The following is a 16,686-nucleotide window of genomic DNA, read 5'->3' as shown; positions in this document are numbered from 1 at the left end:
CATTGCAAGTTAGCTCTGGGGTAGCAAAAATCTAAGTGTGCCGCCTTCACGTACCGGAGATCACAGTATCCACTCGAAGGCAGAGAATAAAAGTGTGTTCAGGAAAATGTCTGCATTTCAGACTTTTTCATCCCCGCCAGAGTTTAACAGGTGCGATAATTCAAAATCCCCATGTTATTTTCCCATAGGAAAAATCGCCAGGTACCGGATGTCAAAGATGGCTGCTTTTTTGTAGGCGAATTTCAGAGGTCTATTAGCTTACTTGCTAGCAAACTTTGCATCATCAGTGTAACTAGTTAAATACAAACAAGGACTTGAAACAAGGTTTTTAGTAGGGATGTGACGCTCGAAGCTGACGTTTCGAAACAGTGTCGAGCTTCCGAAACGCAAGTGTTTCGAAGTGTGGTTCAAAGCGCCCATGTCACGTGACCATGGCTTAGTGAGGCTTCGTGGTGTTTCAATTTGGTTTGGACAGGTGGCACACTTACCGCGCGAGCCAATTACCCGAGTAAACACCTGTTTGATCTAAATTACAAAGTCTCAGAATGCTTAAAAGTCATTCAAACACATCCTATCTTTGTGGGTTTTTTGTGAGGAGAGAGATTTTGAGAGATATAGCGACATATAGCGATTGATAGTGCATTCTTGTGATTGGTAGGTTGGTGATATAGATTAATTGACAGGCCGACAGTGAGCGATAGTTTAGATAGATATAGTCTAGTGACCCTTTGAAATACTGGCAGGAGAGGAGAGTGGTTTATCCAAACCTAAGTGTGATGGCAAACAAATATTTGTGCATGCCAGCAACAAGTGTGCCTTGTGAAAGAATTTTTTCTGGCTGGGGAGGTTTATTCAAAAAGAAGAAACAGATTAAATGCCAAGACGGCAGAACAACTGTTATTCCTAAATAAAAAATGATGTTGACATACAAAAAATTTGTTGTTTAGTTTTCCCATGTTGAACCTGATTAGTCTAACCTGCTTCATTCATGTATCCTTTATTTCCCTACAACATGTTCCCAAAAAAAACCCTGGGCCATAAGCATAGCCTACATTTTAAAACCATTGTAGCATTTTCCTCTCCAGCATATTCCAAAGGATAATGTACTATGAAACTGAAATAACAAAACATCTGTAACTGGCAGATATAAAAATGTTCAAGTTACTGAAGGCATATAATAGTCTGAACTTTTTAAGCACCAGCAGGGAGTCGAACACCGGCCGCTCCGGCCGAATGCAAGTGTGTTAACTACTGAACCATGTGGCTGTGGACGAAATCTTGCGTTCCATGTTGGCTATTTATATTCTTCGTCTGAAGCAGTTGTGCTTCACGGTCAAAATGTGATGTTAGCAAAACTGGCCACTAGATGTCACCATGGAGTTACGTGTGTCGGATTGTTTCGAAACCTCGACACATTCCGGCGCAATTGCTTCGAACGTTTCGTTGCTTCACAAAGCCTCGTTCTGCCCATCCCTAGTTTTTAGGATGCAGACGCTCAAGGCGTTACTTTACTTAAACAAAACAAAAGGCCACAAGGGGCAAACACGACAAAAGGTATTTTCTTTTCACAGAGCTTCACGCTGAATCCACAAATAATAATCGACAACACACACTGAGAGTCCAGGGTTTAAATAGGAACTTAATTAGGATTGGAAACAGGTGGGCACTGAACAAGGCGGGAAACTAATGAAGGCAAACTAAAATTCTGGGGAGGATGAACGGATTGGATCTGCATATGCTGGTTGGGCAGGAAGCCGGACTGGAGTAGCTGCAGGGACTGGAGCTGGAACAGAGGGCTGGGAGGGCGTGGATGTGACAGGACATTAGTGCAGTCTCGTCATCGTCTCGTTTTAGTCATGAAAAAAAAGGTCGTTGACGAACATATTTCCTCTCGTCTCGTCTGACGAAATTAACACTACCAGCAATTACCGGACAACAGAAACCCTGGCACACACACACACACACACGCACGCACACGCACACAGACTGTACTGTGTCTGTGCGTGCGTGTGTGTGTGTGTACTGTACTGTATGTCGATTGCCATCTTTGCGAGTCCGTGTCAGTTTGGAAAAAAGTGTCTGCTAGATATCTGTCAACTTTAACTTTAGTGTGTGTGTGTGTGTGTGTGTGTTGCTGCAGAGACGCCATGTGCGGTAAGATCCAGTGTGTGTCCGGTGCGGAGCGTCCGGTGAGCAGGAACGCCGTGGTCATCCCCACTACGGTGCTGAGCGGGCCGCACCGCGTCACCTGTAAGGGAACACACGTGTACCAGACCACAGAGACCAGCGACACCAGCGAGGACACACTGGACCCTGGCCTTGTCATGACCGGCACCAGATGTGGAGGAAACGGGGTGAGAGAGAGAGAGAGAGATTTCTATATTTCTATTTTCTGGCAAATAATATTATAGTAATGAATTCTCAAGTTATCACAAGTTATAATATTCAGGGAATGCATTCTTCATTTGGAGAGAAAATTTGAGATTTTGATTTTGTAAATATTGTAAATAACATGGGCTAAAAAAGGACAGGAAAACTATTCTTTACTTAATTACAGAGATATACATATACCCTCTATTAAACACCCCAATATTAAATGTGGCAGGAACTCAGGTGGAATTATAGTTTGGTTCAAAGAGTCACTTAAAAAACATATTCACATTGTAAGAAAAGGACCATCATATATATGGCTTAAACTCTCCAAAGAGCTTACATGCTCCAGCCAAGACACTTACTTATGTGCCTTGTACATTCCTTCCTATGAGTCACCATATTACTCTGAAGATACATTTGATATCTTAAAAAAGGATATCACTGAATTTCAACCCATTGGGAAAATACTACTAATGGGAGATTTAAATGGAAATGACCTTGATTATGTTGACCCATCTGGCCTAAAATATATTACAACACTCCAACAAAACACTGTGGTGAGTAGACAAAGGCATACTTTTGACTATACTCAATAAACATGGCAAGGAACTTCTACAACTTTGTAAAACCCTGGGTCTGTACCTTGTCAATGGCAGAACAAGGGGTGACTCTCTGGGCAAATTCACTTACTCCTCATCCCTGGGCAGCAGTGTGGTGGATTATGCTATAACAGACCTAGACCCAATTCAAATAAATTATTTCATGGTGATGCCTCAGCTGCCTTTATCGGACCATAGTCACATCACCATTAGTCTTAAAAAGAACCCTAATCTTGAACACCAACAATCTACATCAGCCCTACACCCACTCCCCGTAAAATACATATGGAACAATGACAATCTGGAACAATTAAACTGCATCCAAATAGAAAACATCTACTCTTTCCTGTTCACCAAATTCGAAAATGATAAAGAAAACATCAATTTAGCTACTGAAAGATTAACAAAAAAAAATTCTACAGTGGCCAAAAGATCTTTAAATAAAGTAAAATATACTACTAAAAAATAAATAATACGAATACAAACAAATGGTTTGACAAAGACTGCCAAACATTGTGATAGGAACTGAGAATATGTTCAAATAAATCCCAGAGACCCAATAAATCAAGAGATTAGATCACAATATCATAACACCCTTCAAAAAATACAAATCCCTACTAAGACACAAAAAACTAATCATGTAAATACCCAACTAAAACAAATTGAAGATGCATTAGATCAAAACACCTTTTGGGATCACTGGAATAACTTTAACAAAACTAAAAAAGACAATTCCATCCCCCTTGTGGATGGCAGAAAATGGACAGAACATTTTTAAAAATTGTATGAAAAAAAAATAGCCTAAATCATGAACAAAAAAACTTAAAATATAAATTGAAAAAACTCGAACAAACAGAAAAGGATAAATTACATCAATTAGACTCTACAATAACCATGCACAAATTAAAAACAAAGTTAAAATTCCTCAAAAACAAAAAATCATGCGGCAGTGATGGAATCTACAATGAAATGTTGAAACACAGCACAACTAAATTAAGAGAGGCAATCTTGAAATTATTCAATATGATTCTTTCATCGGGCCACTTTCCAGATCATTGGAAAGTGAGCCACATTACTCCAATTCATAAAAAAGGCGACAAATTTAATCCAAATAATTACAGGTATATCACAAGGCAGCAACCCTGGAAAACTTTTTGTGGAATTCTAAACAATAGATTAACAAACTTCATTAAAAATAATAATATCCTAAATTCATCCCAGATTGGCTTCTCAGAAAACAATAGAACGACAGATCATATAAATACACTTCAAACAATAATTGATGAACATGTAAATAAAATTAAAAAAGGTAAATTATTTGGCTGCTTCATAGATTTCAGCAAAGCGTTTGATTCAATTTGGCACGAGAGACTAATGTTAAAATTTAATTAATAGCGGAATTGGGGGGAAAACTTATAATATCATAAAAGAGATTTTTTTAACCAGACCAAAGGAGTCAGACAAGGTTGCTGTCTTAGTTCGACTTTATTTAACCTTTATATAAATGATTTTGCCACCAACATAGAAAAAACTTCTATGTCTACTCTTTGCAGATGACCTGCTCGTACTATCGCCAACGGCAGAGGGACTGCAAGAAAGCCTTGATATAATAAACAAATATAGCACAACTTGGGCCCTACCAATCAATCATGAAAAATCAAAAATTATGATCTTCCAAAAACAACAATCAACATCTAACGATTACCATTTCACAATCAATAGAACAAGTGAAACATTATTGTTATCTAGGATTAATAATCTCATATACCGGACAATTTGAGAAAGCAATCATAGATTTAACAGAAAAGGCAAGAAAAACATATTACATTTTAAGGAAATCATTAATTAAATACAATCCCCCATTAAAAATATGGTTAAAAATTTTGGATTCTGTAATTAAACCAATCCTATTATACGGGAGTGAGATTTGGGGCACCAAATACAAAGACAATTTGGAGACATGGGACAAAAGCCAGGCCGGAATTTTTAATTTAGAGTTCTGTAAAAATATATTAGGAGTGAACAAAAGTTGCTTGAATATGGGTTGTAGAGCTGAATTAGGAAGATTCCCTCTCCTTCTCAATATCCGCAAAATTCTGGCATCACCTACAACACAGTGAACCAAGCAGTACCACCATACTGCTGCCCAGCTGAGGGATGGAATCCCAGAAAAGAATCCCCTAAATTACCTAATTGAAAAACATGGCCTAAACAAAATTGACTCAACCATTGCTTCAAAATTAAAACAATTAGAAAAAACCTCGAAAGAAAATTACATTAACAATTGGAGGGATAAAATTAAACAAATAAGTAGACTCAATGTATTTAAATTAATAAAATCTGATTACAAATTGGCACCATATTTAACTCAAATTCAAAATTATAAACATAGAAAGCTATTGACAAGGTACAGGCTCAGCGACCATAGCCTCGCTATAGAAAAGGGGCGACACAGGCAAACCTGGCTGGCCCCTGAAAAAAGGATGTGTGCTCACTGCGGTAATGTAGTAGAAAATGATCAGCATTTTCTTACTGAATGCAAAAGATACGAGGTTATAAGAGAAGAATTATTTACTAAAATTGGAGATAACTGTCCCGAATTTCTTAAAACAAACAATGAACAAAAACTATCACTCCTCCTAGGGGAAGTAAACAGTTGTGTCCACCTAGCTGCTGAGTACATCTAATCCTGCGAGAACAGCCCTTGTTCCATGATCAATAACATAATAATCCTTTTTTTTTTGTTCATTTAATCATCCAGGTGTTATTATTATTATTATTATTATTATTATTATTATTATTATTATCACCATCCGTATTACTTTTATTATTATTGTTATTATTATTGTATTGAATGCTTTGGCAACACTGTAAAATGTACATTCGTGCCAATAAAGCTTATTGAATTGAATTGAATTGAATTGAGAGAGAGAGAGAGAGGGAGGGAGAAAGAGAGAGTGAGAGAGAGAGAGGGAGAGAGAGAGAGAGAGGGAGAAATAGAGAGTGATAGACAGAGGGAGAGAGAGGATGAGGGATTGAGAGAGAGTGAGAGAGAGAGAAAGGGAGAGTGAGAGAGGGAGAAAGAGAGAGGGAGAGAGAGAGGATGAGAGATTGAGAGGGAGAGAGAGAGAGATAGGGAGAAAGGGAGAGAGAGAGAGGATGAAAGAGAGAGGGAGAGAGAGTTTATTTTGATTGTAATACTGTAGTTGAGCATATAGCACAATTATGAAAAAAAAATCTAATTGTCCCAATTTTCAAAGACAGAGATACATTTGATCTATAATTACCATAGACGGAGATACAGTCAATCCAAATCATTACAGTAGCATTACCATAGACAAAGGGAAGCTGTTCTATTGATCATTACAGTGGTATTACCATAGACAAAGGGAATAATAACAGAAGGATGGAGTTTGTGCAGTAGCTGTCAGATTGATTTCATGGCAAAGCACAGAACCACCAACCACATACATTACACACTTATATATATGTTCACAACAAAAACAAAGGAAAACAATTTGGTTGTTTCATTTTTCCAAGACTTTCAATTCAATTTGGCATTGTGGTCTTTTACTAAAACAGATTCAAAATGGTATTGGAGGGAACATTTATGACATCATCAAAGATATATGTGACAACGATTAAGGTTTTGCACCTCCGTCATAATTTCATGTCACCGTTTGCTAACAACTGGAGTCGTAGGCAGAGTGGTAGACAAAGCAGAGTGGTAGGCTAGCCTACAAGAGTTAGGATGCACAGACTTTTAAAAATCAAATATCTACCGAGGGATGCCGACCACTAGTGTAGCAGTGGGTTTTTACAATAGGAAGCAAAAAGACAACGAATGATGGTTTTTCATTAGATCCTCATGGGTGTGGACTGGAGGATGGTGATGGCGAGCAGCTGTGAAGTGTTTTATTCTCAATAAAGCCTGTGGTGTAGAGATGGTGTAGAGATGGTGTAGAGGGCCTATGGTGTAGCCTAATGTGTACAGACACGTCGGCTAAATACATACATATCATATAACTATCTACAGTCATCCACAAATGAACGGCCAGAGATTAATTACCAGAGAGCTATTAAGGAAAAAACTGATAAACTGATTTGATTGATCAAACTAATTCAACTGTTTCCAAAAAAATAAAGCTAATTATGAATTACAGAATACAAACAAAGACGATTGCTAATATCTTACAGCATTAGTCCGCAGCACATTTTCAGGGGGTCCCTGACAAAGTTTGCTACAAAATATAAAATTGTCTTATACTGTATGGCGAAAAATGCTACAGTATCAGTATTTGCCCAATTGATCTGCTGATACGTTACATCAATACGTCAAAACACTTTATTATTAATTAACCGCCAACAAAATGAAAGTTATGTGAAGCAAACACTATGTGTTCAACACAATAGGCCTACATTTGACAAAGAAACAAAAATCCTTTAAAAAAAATCCTACATACTGTCAAAGTTTGCTAACATGACTATTGTGGTATTCGCACTCTATGTTTTTAAAAAACACATATAACATAAGCATCTAACAGAAAAAAGGCTATACACCTACATGATTCACTTAAGTTTTATGTGTTGCGATTATGAGGGGTCCTTGGAGAATTTTCCACTCCATGAGGGGTCCGCGGCCCACACAAGTTTGAGAACCCCTGTCTTACAGAATAATTTAACATTCCGTGGCCATAGAGATAGGAAGAAACAGACGAAGCTGGCTCGACTCACGTCCACTTCTATTTCTTGTGTTTGTTTGTGTGTTTGTTTGTTTTGTGTGATGTGACACTGATGCACATGCTCATGTCTCTTTCTGTCCCTGTTGATCTCTCTCCCTCTCTCTCTCTCCCTCTCTCTCTCCCTCTTATTTCTCTCCCTCTTCCCTCTTCTCTTTGTATCTCTCTATTTCTCCTCCTCTCATCTCTCTCTTCCTTTCTCTATTTCTCTCTTCCTCTCATCTCTTTCTCTTCCTCTCTATTTCTCCTCTCATCTCTCTCTCTCTGTAGATCTGTTTCTCAGGAGAGTGTCGAAATGCATCCTTTTTGAGAGCAGATGAGTGCAATGCTAACTGCCACGGGCATGGGGTAAACACACACACACACACATGTAAACACACACACACACATGCATACATCACACATACTGCATAAAGACGGGACACAAACACATAAATGCACATATGCATGTGTGTGTTAGATGTGTAATTGCAGGCATCATTGCCACTGTGTGTGTTTGTGTGTGTGCCTGAGATCTGTTTCTCAGGAGAGTGTCGAAACGCATCCTTCCTGAGAGCAGATGAGTGCAATGCTAACTGCCACGGGCATGGGGTAAACACACACACACACACACACACATGTACATACACACACATATACAAACACCACACACACACACACATGTACATACACACACACATTCTGTTCTGTGTGTGTGTGTGTGTTAGGTGTGTAATAAAATGCATCACTGCCACTGTGACTCAGGATGCCCCCCCCCCCCCCCAATTGTGTTCCGTGTGTGTGTGTGTGTTAGGTGTGTAATAACAGGCATCACTGCCACTGTGACTCAGGGTGGGCCCCCCCGTACTGTTCTGCTCCGGGGGAGGGGGGGAGTGTGGACAGCGGCCCCATCGCCCCACACGGTGAGTCACAGCCCATCATCACTTAATAATGTGTGTGTGTGTGTGTGTGTGTGTGTGTACACGGTGAGTCACAGCCCATCATCACTTAATAATGTGTGTGGGTGTGTGTGTGTGTGCAGGTGTTTATGTGTTAAAGGATAATCCTGGTGTGATTTTGACCTAAAGTGTGTTGAAACATGATACCGAGTGTGAACGTATGTCTCATAGCTCACCTCAGCTTGTCCCCTGCACTCAGAAATCTGGCGCTAGTTAGCCAATGCTACCAACAGTGTTTCGTTGCGGTGCCTCGGGCATAGGCCTAGCCATGCAAATAAATCACTGTTTTACACCATTTACAAGGCTCAAAGTATCTCCATACTTCATTGGTAGACTTCCGAGGGCCTTGACATTTAAAACGAGACATGGGAGAACTTTGAAAAAGCACTGGTAGTTTATTTACAAGATGATTTATACAGACAGTACCTTAAGGAATTTTACTGTCGACGCCATCTTGAATTTAGTCACGATAAGTCGAGCGACGAGTACGAACGAACAGGTATGATAAGGGATCAGATTCCAAAAATAATTCCGTGGAAATGCATGGATTCCAGTTGCTGCTACTACTTTATTTGCATGGCTAGGCCGATGCCCGAGGCACCGCAACGAAACACTGTTGGTAGCATTGGCTAACTAGCGCCAGATTTCTGAGTGCAGGGGACAAGCCGAGGTGAGCTATGAGACATACGTTCACACTCGGTATCATGTTTCAACACACTTTAGGTCAATATCACACCGGAATTCTCCTTTAACATGCTGTGTGTAGCCTCAGGCTCTGATTGGCTGATCAGCGACCTCTGACCTCTGATCCCAGACACTCTACTTCCTGTGGTGTTGCTCCTCCTCCTGAGTGGGCTTGTGGGATTGGCTGCAGTGGGCGTCTGGTGGTGCTGCAAACACAAACCCCGCCTCCTGAAGACTCCCACCCCTCCAGCGGCTTCAACCAATCAGCGGTGAGAAGACTGATTATGTGCACACGCGCGCACGCACGCACACACACACACACACGCACGCACGCACGCACACACACACACACACAAACACACACACACCACGCGCACGCATGCACGCACGCACGCACACACACACACACACACACAGGATAGGGTGAAGGGTAGTCAGTTCATAGCAATGTTAACCTTTCAGTCTCACACTAGAAAAAGCTGTTATCAACACAATACACACAACCACACAATCACACAACCAGTTCATAGCGAGGCTCCAAGCACTCACAGCAGGCCACTGTAGGAACAAGAAAACTTTTACTCTGAAATCTAGGCCCCATCCAAACAAGAACGAAAGGCTTCCATTCCATTGCCAGAAAATACCTCGTCCACACAAAAACTCTAAAATGACCATGTTGGTTTTTTTGCCGTTTTCAAAAATCTCCATTATAGAACCCGTTTTCTAAATAGTGCGTTTTCAGACACCTAACATGTTGTATGGACAAAACGATACAAAACATTTACATTTTCAGAAAAATAAAAATGTTGTCGTGTCCATGTGGATGGCACCCTAAATCATGCATGGACACACTAAACAGAATTGCAATGTGTTAATGTGTGTGTGTGTGTGTGTGCTTAGCTCCTCGGTATCGAACTCTAAAAGTGAAGCCGGGAGTCATGCCAACCCAACATTCCAACTCAGGAATCCTGAAGCCCAAAACACACCAACGGTAAGTCACACACACACACACACTCTTAATGTCAGTCTTTCCTCCTGAGTGTATGGCAGATCACCTCTGGGATCACTATTCTCAGGAAGTGACATCACATTACAAACAGGAAGTGACATCACATTACAAACAGGAAGTGACATCACATGATTACAAACAGGAAGCAATGTGATGTGTGTTTGACCTCTGACCCCTGTTCTTTAGGCTAGTGTCCGTCCAAGCCACACCCCCTGTTCACGGAATGCTGTCGTCAGGCCAACCACGAAGCCTCCCCCAATCCCTGCTTACGCCCGGAACACACACACGATGAAGAACACACACACACACTCTGCACACACATCACACGCTGGACCAGACGCCGATACAACATACACACCAAAAATACACACCACAGCACCCAGTCTACCAGGCCACATACACACACCACACAACACACACCCTACACAGACGCCTCAACTCCCCCACACACACACACCACACACACAGCCCCCACACTCACACACCACCCCCGCTGCACACACACACACCCGACCGGACCCCCCCGCCCGGCCGCCACCCTTCTGCCCAGTCAGAGCCAATCAGAAGAGAGAGGTGAGAGCCAATCAGAAGAGAGGTGAGAGCCACATACTCATGGGCTGATGGGTAAACTGAAGACCTCAGTATAGCCTCATATGATAGAGACTGAGGGGCAGATGTAACGCTTTTGCGCCCACTTCAGGCGTATTTGTTTAGCAACGTGCGTGTAAAAAAATGGCGAGGTATGTACAAACAGGCCGCACTGAGGGAGCTGAGAATGTCCAATTGCACTGTTCAGTCTTATGCATATGCATTCATGGGAGGGTCAGGGGAAAGTGGGAGTTTTGTGTAAAGAGATGGGAGGAGAAGCATAAAATGCACCTAATTAGGTATTCCCCTGTATGTACTAAAACTGCCCATGAAAGCGAAACGTCTATTTTGTGCCTAAATATATCCGCCTTGTAAAAGCAGGTGTTAAATGCGGTTTGCGGTTAAATGCGTCTATAAGAGAACCTTTCAAAGACAACAGAATCGCTATTTAGAGCACCAGTTGCGTCTTTGTACTATATCAAAAGCAACCTTAACTTTTGTTGGCCTTTCGAATGTCTTTCTTTCACTTTCACGTTAAACTTTCCTACTTGCTAGATTTGACCAATATTCCATAGCATGCACAAGTAGTTTGAGTAGAACTACTGATCTTCATTATCTCCCTGCTTGTTGACATCATGTATTGTATTATTTCATGATCGCTAAACGTTTGATTACTTTTAATGTTGACATCAGTTAATTTAATGTGATTGAAGTATGTTGTTAAGTTGTTAACCTTCGTAAATTGCGGTAGGGGGCGGAGAAAGGCACTGTTTACCTGATGAAGTCCAGGTTTGATAAATACAACGTTAATATAAATGTCATAGCGTGCGGTTTCTGCGGGTTGGCCATGGCGCTGATAATGCTACGTTCGCAAATGTACGTACATCTGGCCCTGAGGACTTAACTCTGTGTGTGTGTGTGTGTGTGTGTGTGTGTGTGTGTGTCTCAATACAGCCTCACGATAGAGACTGAGGACTTAACTCTCTGTTTGTGTGTGTGTGTGTGTGTGTGTGTGTGTGTGTGTGTGTGTGTGTATCTGTGTCTGTGTCTGTGTGTGTGTGTGTGTGTGTATGTGTGTGTTTTACTCCAGCAGAGTGGACTACAAGCGAAATCAAAGCCCCTTCAGGCCCAGAAAAGCGAGCTGGCGCCACCTAGTGGCTTTGACTCCCCTCTGCTGCCCAAAGAGCCAGCCGGTGCAAGGTGTCAACCCTCACGTTAATATTTTCCCTTGAAATATCCCGTATTTTAATGCTCTCATAACATTAGCTCGACCACTGGACCTGTCCGTCTCTGTACTGTTGTCCTGTTGCTTTGCTTGCTTTGCTTGATTGAAGGCAACCTTAGATTGAGATTAGCCTATTTAAGATAACAGCATGCTTGTTGTCAGAGCACAATTTGAAGCCAATATGTAAACACAGTCACGTTAGACCTAGCTTCTCTGCTCCTTTAATTAGTGCAGCAGTTTTGTCGTCTGAATTCCTGCTGTCAGCAGAGGGATAGCAACAGAAAGACGAATGTTGAAATTTTCCCGTATTTTGGGTGAGAAACCCGGGAAATTTATTTATGTTGTTATTTTGACAGCTATGCAGCCGACTGCTCAGGGCTGTACTAACAGAGTTTATGTGTTCTAATGTGTTAGAGTTTATGTGTTCTAATGTGTTCTGTGTTCTAATGTGTCATGTGTTCTAATGTGTTCTGTGTTCTAATGTGTCATGTGTTCTAATGTGTTATGTGTTCTAATGTGTTACAGGACCCAGAAAGATGCAACAAAGCAGAGCTGAGCAACAGTCTTGCCAAGCAGAGGAACACGTGTGTGTGTGTGCAGAGGAACACAAGCATGTGTGTGTGTGTGTGTGTGTGCGGAGGAACACAAGCATGTGTGTGTGTGCGGAGGAACATGCGCTGTGTGTGTGTGTGTGTGTGCGGAGGAACACGTGCACGTGTGTGTGTGTGCAGAAGAATTCAAGCATGTGTGTGTGTGTACAGAGGAACACACGCTGTGTGTGTGTGTGCATGTGTGTTTTGCGGGACAGGTGAAATAAATTTTAGAATGTTAGATTAGAACAAATGTGAATGAGTTTGTGTATGCGTTGTGCGTGTGTGTGAGGAGTGTGTGTGTGTGTGTGTATGCGGTGTGCATGTGTGTGTGGGGAAGCCTTGGTTTACAGCAGCTTAGCATACAATGTGACTTGACTCTGATGACACAACATGACTGCTGCTTTAGCAGAAGTCCATTACACTGCAGTACGATTGATTCTGAAACAGGAAGTCCATGACACTGCAGTACTATAGACCTCTGAAGTTCGCCTACAAAAAAGCTGCCATCTTTGACATCCGGTATCTGGCGATTTTTCCTATGGGAAAATAACATGGGGATTTTGAATAATCGCACCTGTTAAAGTCTCGTGGGGATGAAAAAGTCTGAAATGCAGACGTTTTCCTGAACACACTTTTGTCCTCTGCCTTCGAGTGGATACTGTGATCTCCGATAAGTGAAGGCGGCACACTTAGATTTTTGCTACCCCAGAGCTAACTTGCAATGCAATTTGCCATAGGTAGTTAGCTTCAATTAACAACCGGATCTCCTTATATGGGCAAAGATGGCCGTTTTGGATCTTTTTTGTAGGCGAACTTCAGAGGTCTATTGGTTCTGAAACAGGAAGTCCATGACACTGCAGTACGATTGGTTCTGAAACAGGAAGTCCATGACACTGCAATACGATTGGATCTCTAGCAGGAAGAGGGCTCTTGATCCGTGAGGAGATGACACACACACACACACACACACACACACACGCATCCTCTCTCCGCTTGCAAGTCTCTCCTCTGCTTCAGCTGTCACTCAGGGACAAATCCAGCTTCAGCTGACCACACCCCTCCCTGGGGAAACTCAAACAGGAAATACAATTCTAACAGGAAATAAAACTGTTGTACTGAGTTCTTCTTACCCACCTGTGGTCAGTAGTTTATAAATGCACCTGTGGTCGATTAGTCGTTATAAACCCACCTGTGTTCGATCAGTCGTGATTGCGCTGCATGGCCACAATATGGGCAGCTGTGGCCTACTGGTTAGGGCTTCGGGCTTGAAACCGAAAGGTTTGCCACTTGCCGGTTCGATCCCAGACCAGTAGGAAAAATGTGGGCAGGGGAAGTGGTTGAGTACTGCTCTCCCACGCCCACATTCACAGCTGAAGGGCCCTTGAGCAAGGCACCCAACCCCTCACTGCTGCCTGAGCACCACTATTGCAAGGCAGCTCACTGCTCCGGGTTAGTGTGTGCTTCACCTCACTGTGTGCTCTGTGTGTTTCACATATTCATGGATGGGATAAATGCAGAGAACAAATTCCTTTTATACGCTATATATATTATATATATATATAAGTACACTTGGCCTATAAACCTGATTTACATGTACAATTTACAGATGATGCCATTTCACTACTTGCTTTACACCCAAATAAGGCCCAAAGTACAGTGCTATGCTGCCATCTGGTGGCCATGAAATATTTAATGTAGCCCATTAGATAGATAGATAGATACTTTATTGATCCCCTAAGGGAAATTCAAGGTATTAGTAGCATGCAGACATCACACACAATATGCACTTACAGCAGAAAGGGTAAATATAAATATATACATATAACAAAAGTCCACTGTACAATAGAGACAGTGCAAGAATAGGTTGAGGTAATAGGGTTACAGCCATTCAGTATTGTAGCAGAAGCCATTGGTCATGTGTGCTAATATAGCATGAAAAACAGTGTAGCAGTAAAACATTAGGCTGTGGACAGTAGTAAAACAGTAGTGGGCAGTCAGTACTCAAACATGGAGAGGCAGACATGTATGCAGAGAAGTCTATCTCTCCTCTTCCCTTTAGTGAAGCATTGAACAGTTCAATGGCCCTGGGGACAAATGACTTCCCCAGCCTTTCAGTTGTGCATGGCAGTGAGTGAATTCTCGTGAGTGGATGACATTCATTGTCCAAGATGTTGATCAGTTTGCTCAGGGTCCTTTTATCTGATATTGAAGTGATGCACTCCAGTTCGGCTCCCATGACAGAGCCAGCTTTCCTTACCAGCCTGTCTAGTCGCCCAGCATCCTTCTTCTTGTGCTTCGTCCCCAGCATACCACAGCATAGAAGAGGACGCTGGCAACAACAGACTGGTAAAACATCCTGAGGAGCTTACTGCAGACATTGAAGGACCGCAGCCTCCTCAGGAAGTACAGCCTGCTTTGCCCTTTCTTGTAGAGTGCTTCAGTATTTGCCAGTTTATTGTCCAGTTGTAAGCCCAGATACTTGTAGGTATTTACCACCTCCACATTGACCCCATCAATGGAGACTGGTAGAGTGGGCTTAGACCTGCGAAAAATCCACCACCATCTCCTTGGTCTTCGAAGTGTTGAGTTGGAGGTGGTTGAGTTTGCACCACTGCACAAAGTTCTCCACCAGGCTTCTGTATTCATCCTCCTGCCCATCCCTGACACACCCCACATTTATTAGAAAAGAAGCAGCCGTAGAATAATCTTGTACTTCCTTAACAATTATTCTTCTGATCCATCTGATATGAACTTCATTCCTTTATAAATTGTGGTGTATCATTAAGGCACATTTTGGAATGTAATTACTCTGACATTCGACATTAAACAACCATACATTTGAGCAATGGCCATAGTCTTAGGGGCCAACTCTTCACTGTTAGACTTTTTGTTGTATTTTTACAGTAACTTACAGGCAACTGTAGCCAGAGACATACTGTAACCATGTTACAGTAATGCAACTGTATGTGTCTTTAGTGGTATGGTGCCCTTACAGCTAAAGACACATACAGATGCATTACTGTAACATGGTTACAGTATGTCTCTGGCTACAGTGTTGCCTGTAAGTTACCGTATCTTTTCCTTAACAGTAGCTTTACTGCGAGTCTCTTTAACATTATCATTACTGTAATTTTCAGTACAAAACCCTTACTGTATCCCAAGGATTCCCCACTACTTTGTTTTGGTACAAAACTTTATTTTGAATACTAAATACAACAATGTTATATTGAGCAAACAACAATGGGCAGTGTAACAACAAGCACAAAAAGTGTCCACAAAGTCCATCACAGATGCAAAATACTTTATATTAATTTATATTGCACACAGCAGTATTTCTAAGGACTTTAATTGCTGATATGTAGTTCTGAATTGTCTCCGATATAATAAATACAACACATTGGGCTTGGCAACAAATTTGCCAATACAACTTTCACACAAGTGATGGAAACCCTGGATACACACCGCTATCTCCATCTCACATAAGACACACACACACAAAATCACTGGACCATTTCCACCCATATTAGCAGCACACTTAAAGACACCTTAACAATTTGCTCTCGGGGTCTCCTTCTGGTTGAGAAGTGCAATAATAAACTGAATATGCCCCTTTGCAAGTATGAACATAACTCGGATTAAATATGGAAGGAATGCACTGACAGCAGTCTAGAAGATCATCTCTGAATTCCTGTAACAGCTCTTTTGATTGGGGGGGCAGTTTCCTACCCACTATGACCGTGGGTACCTATAAACTCGCTGAGGTCGGTAATCGCCTACAGAGGGCCGCACAGACAATAGACCTGAAGTTCGCCTACAAAAAAGCACCCATGTTTGACATCCGGTATCTGGCGATTTTTCCTATGGGAAAATAACATGTGGATTTTGAATTATCGCATCTTTTAAACTCTCGCAGGGATGAAAAAGTCTAAAATGCAGAC

At 41.7% G+C, this 16,686-nt stretch overlaps 1 protein-coding gene across 3 annotated transcripts in view; it reads left to right on the top strand.

Moving 5' to 3' along the window:
- LOC143125585 (disintegrin and metalloproteinase domain-containing protein 19-like) overlaps positions 1–13,217 on the top strand; it is a 48,646-nt gene extending 35,429 nt beyond the window's left edge. Inside the window, exons 16-23 of one of the 3 annotated variants that reach the window (XM_076287202.1) lie at positions 2,141–2,354; positions 8,225–8,302; positions 8,505–8,613; positions 9,464–9,602; positions 10,234–10,324; positions 10,529–10,937; positions 12,024–12,130; positions 12,681–13,217. In XM_076287202.1, the coding sequence (XP_076143317.1) occupies positions 2,141–2,354; positions 8,225–8,302; positions 8,505–8,613; positions 9,464–9,602; positions 10,234–10,324; positions 10,529–10,937; positions 12,024–12,085 (1,102 nt within the window). In that variant the 3' untranslated portion in view covers positions 12,086–12,130; positions 12,681–13,217. Of the gene's footprint in view, positions 1–2,140; positions 2,355–7,981; positions 8,060–8,224; positions 8,303–8,504; positions 8,614–9,463; positions 9,603–10,233; positions 10,325–10,528; positions 10,938–12,020; positions 12,131–12,680 lie in introns of all 3 variants that reach the window. The other 2 variants (XM_076287200.1, XM_076287199.1) reach the window with 2 other exon arrangements.
- The last annotated feature ends 3,469 nt before the right edge of the window (positions 13,218–16,686 follow it).

Source organism: Alosa pseudoharengus, unplaced genomic scaffold (assembly GCF_046254945.1).
Source record: "Alosa pseudoharengus isolate Yale_2024_CS ecotype anadromous, Long Island Sound unplaced genomic scaffold, YU_APseudo_1.1 YU_APseudo_1.1_scf_16, whole genome shotgun sequence".
Classification (NCBI taxonomy): domain Eukaryota; kingdom Metazoa; phylum Chordata; class Actinopteri; order Clupeiformes; family Clupeidae; genus Alosa; species Alosa pseudoharengus.
The sequence above is the reverse complement of the archived record's forward strand: the minus strand, read 5'-3'. Positions and strand labels throughout refer to the sequence as shown.